The sequence below is a fragment of the Piliocolobus tephrosceles genome, chromosome 5, assembly GCF_002776525.5.
Source record: "Piliocolobus tephrosceles isolate RC106 chromosome 5, ASM277652v3, whole genome shotgun sequence".
In the NCBI taxonomy this organism is placed as follows: domain Eukaryota; kingdom Metazoa; phylum Chordata; class Mammalia; order Primates; family Cercopithecidae; genus Piliocolobus; species Piliocolobus tephrosceles.
This window is the reverse complement of record NC_045438.1, coordinates 144,121,657-144,127,989: the sequence shown is the minus strand read 5'-3', so window position 1 is coordinate 144,127,989 and position 6,333 is coordinate 144,121,657. Positions and strand designations below refer to the sequence as shown.

The following is a 6,333-nucleotide window of genomic DNA, read 5'->3' as shown; positions in this document are numbered from 1 at the left end:
AATATATATATATATATATATATATATAATATTAATATACATATATTAAGAAAAAGTATATTCGATAAGTCTATTGCACACCTGTTGTCTTTTACTAGGGATAATGTCTTCAGCAAAGACACTGGAATCTGGAGTAAATATACTGTGCTCACATTTTTTGGGAATTCACACATCTCAAATTCTATTGCAGAAGTCCACGTTCCATCACCAATTTCATGCAACGTAGCATACTTTAAACAGGTGTGTATCCTTTCATCAGAATCCCATCCAGAACAAATTCACAGAATTGTCCTTTATTACTGCTCTACTTGAGACAGCTATCAGCTGGTGGTCATTCTTCAGCTATATCGTAAATGTATACCTGTGTCTACTTTAAGCTACAAAGCCTATCACTTTCATGACTAATCAATTTGATGCACTGAAAATAAATATATATACATATATAAATTATGTTAAATGATGTCTGGGAAGGGTACCTCTTTCTACAGATTATTTGAATAATGAATTTAACCTCATATTCTTCAAATAATGTACAATTAGAATTTTTTTCTTATGCAATATTTTTTCTAGAGGGGTCTATTTGGTCCTATTAGGCACAAACATGGTGTGAGAGGAAATGGTGAGTATTGAGGAGAGTCCCTCCAGGGCTCTGGACTACAAGTGAGGAAAACTACTTTTCCTGTTGGCCATTTCTTCATTGGCAGAACTTACCCATTGGGAGCACGTGTTTATTGGGGTCTATGGGAAGAGTGGCTGTCTGGGCTGGTGAACACAGGCCTATTCTGGATCGAACTACAATTTTCCCTGTCTCAAGCTGTGGCCCCGACTTTATTTTTAATCTAATATTTTCTTTCACAAACTAAAGAATACATCCTACAGAATACCTAAAACTCCACCAGGGTTGCAGAAGCTATGTGTGGAATGTGGTATTCTGAATATTTCACAAGCTCCTTTTCCAACCTTCACATAAGCTTTCAGGAACAATGCTTAACTTGCACTTTGATAGAAACTAAAACACAGGTGTTTTCCTGATGTCACCAAGCGTCCAACATGACATCTACTCATCTCCTTCGAAAGCCTCAGGGGCAGTCAGGGTGACGCTGGCTATTTCAAACACTGAGTTATCAGAGGTACGTTAGGATGAGGATGTAGCTTTGGTAAAGATTTATCTAACAATGCTCAGAATCTTCTCACTTGACAGGGAACCTTCCCGTGGATTTCAATCAGAGAACATGTAGCTAGAAAAGAGAAAAACATGTTTTGTCTAATCTTGACATATCCTGCACATCTTAGAACACCTACCCAGTCTTTTCATTTCTGACAGTGATTCAAAGAAAGAATTATCTTCGCCTTAAAACATATAATGTCCCATTTCTTTACATTAGAGAACTCATCAAAGTAGAATGCCAATCAAATCTCGAAGACACACCATAAGAAACAAATGGCACATTGTTTATTTGAATTTTCAAAATAATATTTGCATTACCTCTGTATTAACAACTTCCATTGGTCTTTTCTTGATTTCTCCTATGTCCAAGTAACTGAGGAAAAAACAAACAAACAGTAAGAGTTGCTTTTACAGACTTTAAGTCAGTAATTTGTTTTAAGAAATCATTAAAAAATAAAGCAACTCATAGGAAATACTCAACCTTAAAGCAAACAAAAATAGCTACTAATTAAAAGCAATTACCATAGTAAAAGCTGCTTGCAGTGTCACCAACCAGAGCTGACACGTGTCTACCCTAAACTTCAAGAGAATGAAAGTCTTAGAAATACATACATCTAGTAGGGAACATTTTTCCCTTTCTTAATAGTTAGCTGCTTACTATATACACTATATTCTTACAGATCTGATTTTTTAAAAGAGTGGCTTATGTGCAAAGCCGCTTAACTGTGCCATTAAATACAGGCTTTAGGTCAAAGGAAGTACTGATAGCAAGCATTAAGGTAACAACTGGGAAAGGCTGAGAAATTATTTTCTCTTTGAGAGAACCTTAATGATACAAAAACACTCAGTCATGTGGGATGACTTTGGTAATTGGTTCAGCTCAGAAACAGATGGGTGGACTAATTAACCTCTGGAGACCCCTATTATTCCATTACTATTTGCTCTAGATATTGACAGTGATCATTCCTTAGCTGTCGCATAAGCACAACCTGAAATTGTATATACCTTTGTCAACTTCACGTGTAATATCACTGTGATGTGGTTCCAGTTTTAAATGGTCCCTAAACTGTGCTTCATACATAAAATGTGCTCAACATTTTAATATTAAAAATATAAACCTAACATTTACTTTATAATAATAGATCGACCCTTTACCCCAACTACTATAATTGCCAACTTGTCCCAAAAAAAAAGCTTATGTTAGATTTAATTTTGGCTATTGAAATGTTTTTATTGTTGCTGTTTGCCTTTTTGGATAAAATAGTTAATTGATACATCCAGAAATCGTCATACATTGCCCCTATATAAAAGTAGTCATATATTTCAAAACAGTGCAAACACTCCATCTCAGCAACAAAATGGGTCTTTTGTGGACCCACGGGGGCTGAGTTTTGAAATAATACCAAAATATTCTGTCACGTGCAGGAAAGTGGTTTCAGATCTACAAGATTAATGCCGTAGAGTCAACTTCCAACAATGCACAGGAAAGTTTTGGGGAAAATAATCTCTAGAATTCTCTGCTGTAAAATAGGTTTTGAATGTGTGGTCTCACATTTGAAATAAATAAGGGTTTAATAGCTACCTCACGTTTAGTTATCGTTTCAAAAATATTAGAACAATCTAAGTGAAAGCAATTCAAGCAGAGATTTGATCAGTTCCATTTGAAAAAGATGTTACTGTCTTTCCCAACATCATTTGGGGTCTAAATGAAAGCCCACGAATTGTCCTTAACATCATTTGGGCTTTCTTTTGTTCTGACAGTTTCACCATTCATTACATAAACTTACAAGTGCTTAAGTTTCAAATACATTCAACATTCAAGTATTCTTGGCTTCTATCATTATAATCATAGATACTACTTCTTTAACACAAATAAAATAGTCATCTGTCAGCATGGAAACCTAACCATGGACACTGTTATAACAAATTCAGTTTTTTATGTATAAACTAAAAGCAAAAATAACATGCAAATCTCTTAGAGAGATTTGAGTACACTTTCTATTTGGTGTGGAACTGTATCTTTTTTTAAAAAAATCTTGTGAGTTGGTAGGACCAAATAAACAAAAGAACATGAATTATAAAAGTGAGTCTACAACTTTCAACCGTTCAGAGATTCTGAACCAGATTTTCATTTCCATGAAATTGCTTTATATGGAAATATTTAATAAAAAATAAAGTATGTAACAAAAGGAACTGGTCATAGAGGTGTCTTACATTTATGCAACACTTGGTGTTTACAAAACACACTCTCATCTATAGCATTTACTTTTATCACAGCCCTGTGTGGTACAAATGGTTATGTACCTTTTCTATATTAAAACACTGACTAGCTGAGTCAAGTGACTTGTCCAAGGACACAGAGTTGATCAGCAACTAAGTCTTCAGTCTCCTGATTTTAAGTTTATTTTAAGCATGCAGTTTCATTTAGCCCTTTTTTATGAAGTTTAACAAAGCATGTTTAAGAAGCTTCGGTGGGGGGGAGGAATAACTCCAAATATGTCCCTCGCTTTCCATGAAAAGAATGTCTGACATAACAAAAAGTATAATAGAATACCTAGAACTCAATTTAAACAAATATAGGTGAGGAAGGATTACATTCAAGAACTTTAGTGATATTTTGAAAAATATTTCTATGTAGTTAAAAAACTTTATTTGAATTTTAATTATTAAGAATCCAATAGTGCTTATGAATTCATAAGCTTAGATTTATGGTCAAGGCTTTTTGCCATCCTGGGGCCCAAGATGAATTTCAATTGAAATGTTCTATTAAACTATGGAATACAGAGTTATCATATGATCTAGCAATTTCACTCTTAGGTATACACCGAAGAGAAATGATAACTTGTACACAAATATTCATAGATGCATTATTCATAACAGCTAAAATGTGAAACAGCCCAAATACATATCAAGTGATTAATGGAGAAGCATGGATGTAAAAGGTGTTATATCCAGATCATAATTCAACCGTAAAAGGAATGAAGTACTGATGCATGCTACAACATGGAGGAACCTTGAAAATAACACAGTTAAGTGAAATAAGCCAGACATAAAGACCATATATCATATGATTCCATTTATATATGTCCAGAATAGACAAATCCATAGATTCAGAAAATAGATTAGTGGCTACCAGATGACAGGGGAAAGAGGAACCTGGGAGGTACAAATGTTTTGGCGGGAGGGCTGGAAATAAACTACGATTAGTTGGTGGTGATGGTTGCACAACTCTGAATACACTGAAAGCCAATGAAATGGTTAGATTTTATGCTGTGTGTGATAAATCTATCTCAATAAAACTGTAAAAAAAAATGGAATGTAAAATTCTACCTGTCCTATAATGCCCACCCCAACCAACTCTCAACTCACAATTCACACATAACCTTATTTTTCTAACTGCACATATCCCTTTGTACCTTGCATTACAATTATTAGTATGCAGGTAGTCCAGTTAGATTGAAAGCTCCTAAAGACAAGGAATCATGCCTTGCTCATCTTTGTTCCCTGAATTGAGGGTTTCTTAATTCACTGAACACTTACTATGAATGAACTCAAGAGCTGGGAATAAGGACCCCTAGGAATAAGGACCGTTGCTGGAGGCGGACAGTCGACAAATACAGTCAGCCAGTAAACTCTTCCTGCATTACGCTAACAGCATAAACATGCAGGGGGTGGAGCAGGATCACAAAAGTAAGTGTTGTCAATTCTACTTGGAATGAAAGGTTGAAATAATTTAAACAGTATGGGAAATGCAGAGCAATTTTCTCCTCTGGTGACAATATAGTGTCCAACACTTGGAAGTGATTTTTAAGAATGTTTATTTAAATTAAAAGGATGGAGTTCCAAGAAAAAAAATAAGGAAAAGGAAAGAAAAAACTGAACAGAAAACGCAAAAGTATCAGTTTGGTCACTAACCTTTGCAAGGATAATTTTTTTTTTTAAGATTCCTGTTGTTTATACACAAATTTTAAGTTTACTCCTACTGTTACCCAAGTGAAATTCCTTCTCCAGTCACAGTGTCAATCTCTGCCCCCCAACTGCAACGAGAGTTTTGAGTGGCATCAGTCACACCGAGAAGTCACAGCCCCTCAACCACTGAGGTGTGGTGGGGTAAGGATCTGCATTTCCTCATATCAAGCCCTCACGATAGGGCACCTGAAATGGGTGGGCGGTGGGGAAGACCGACTCACTTGAGTTTCTTGAAGGCTTCCTGGCCTCCAGCCACGTAGTTGCCCCCGCTCTGGATCTGGTCTAGCTTCCGGATGCGGTGGCCAGTCCGCGGGGTGTAGATGTTCCTGACGGCCCCAAAGGGTGCCTGAACGCCGCCGGTCACCTCCTTCAGGAAGACATCGAAGCTGGACACCTTCTTCTCATGGATGACGACGCGGCGCCCCGCGAAGAAGGGGTCCCCGTTGCGGTACACAAGCACGCTCTTCACGACGGGCTGAGACAGGTGGCTGGACCTGGCGCTACTGCCGCTCATCTTCCCCGCTGGCCGCCGCCTCACCTCGCTGCTCCGCGCCGGGAGGCACCTCTGCTTCCACAGCGGCCTCAGTGCACCCAGGGCGCGGGATCGCCTCCTGAAACGAACGAGAAACTGACGAATCCACAGGTAAAGAGAAGTAACGGCCGTGCGCCTGGCGTCCACCCCGCAGAGACACTAGGAGCTGCAGGACTCGGAGTAGACGTTCAAGTTTTTCACCGTGGCGTGCACAACCAATCAGGGCCCGCAGTGCACGCACCACACCTGGTTCACCAGCTACCAGCAAAATGAAGGTGGACCTCCTCGGAGCAGGAGCAGGAACCGCGCGGGGGCTTCGAGCAGGCACGCCGAGTGAGGGCAGGAGAGAGGAGGACACACACACACACACACACACACACACACACACACACACACATATTAATATGGTGAAACCCAATTTCTTACATCATATCTGTGCTACCCTTTCCAAACAGCCTAATTTTTCTTTTCTCTCTTCTTGCACCCTTACCCCTCAATCTCCTGCTTTCTCCCAAATTAAAGCAATTAAGTTCCTGGCTGTAGTTGCCCAGGTTTTTCTTTGCTGGAAGATAAATGTGCAAACCAGGCGCGGTGGCTTACGCCTGCAAATTCCAGTACTTTGAGGGGCTGAGGCGGGAGGATTGCCTAAGACCAGGAGTTCTAG

At 38.8% G+C, this 6,333-nt stretch overlaps 1 protein-coding gene across 1 annotated transcript in view; it reads right to left on the bottom strand.

Annotated features, from left to right (window-relative positions):
* Positions 1-5,950, bottom strand: part of DCDC2 (doublecortin domain containing 2) — a 191,667-nt gene extending 185,717 nt beyond the window's left edge. Inside the window, exons 1-2 of the mRNA XM_023209659.2 lie at positions 5,359-5,950; positions 1,487-1,541 (exon numbers count right to left, since the gene is read on the bottom strand). Coding sequence (XP_023065427.1) covers positions 1,487-1,541; positions 5,359-5,651 — 348 coding nt within the window. The 5' untranslated portion in view covers positions 5,652-5,950. The remainder of the gene's footprint in view (positions 1-1,486; positions 1,542-5,358) is intronic.
* Positions 5,951-6,333: the final 383 nt, after the last annotated feature.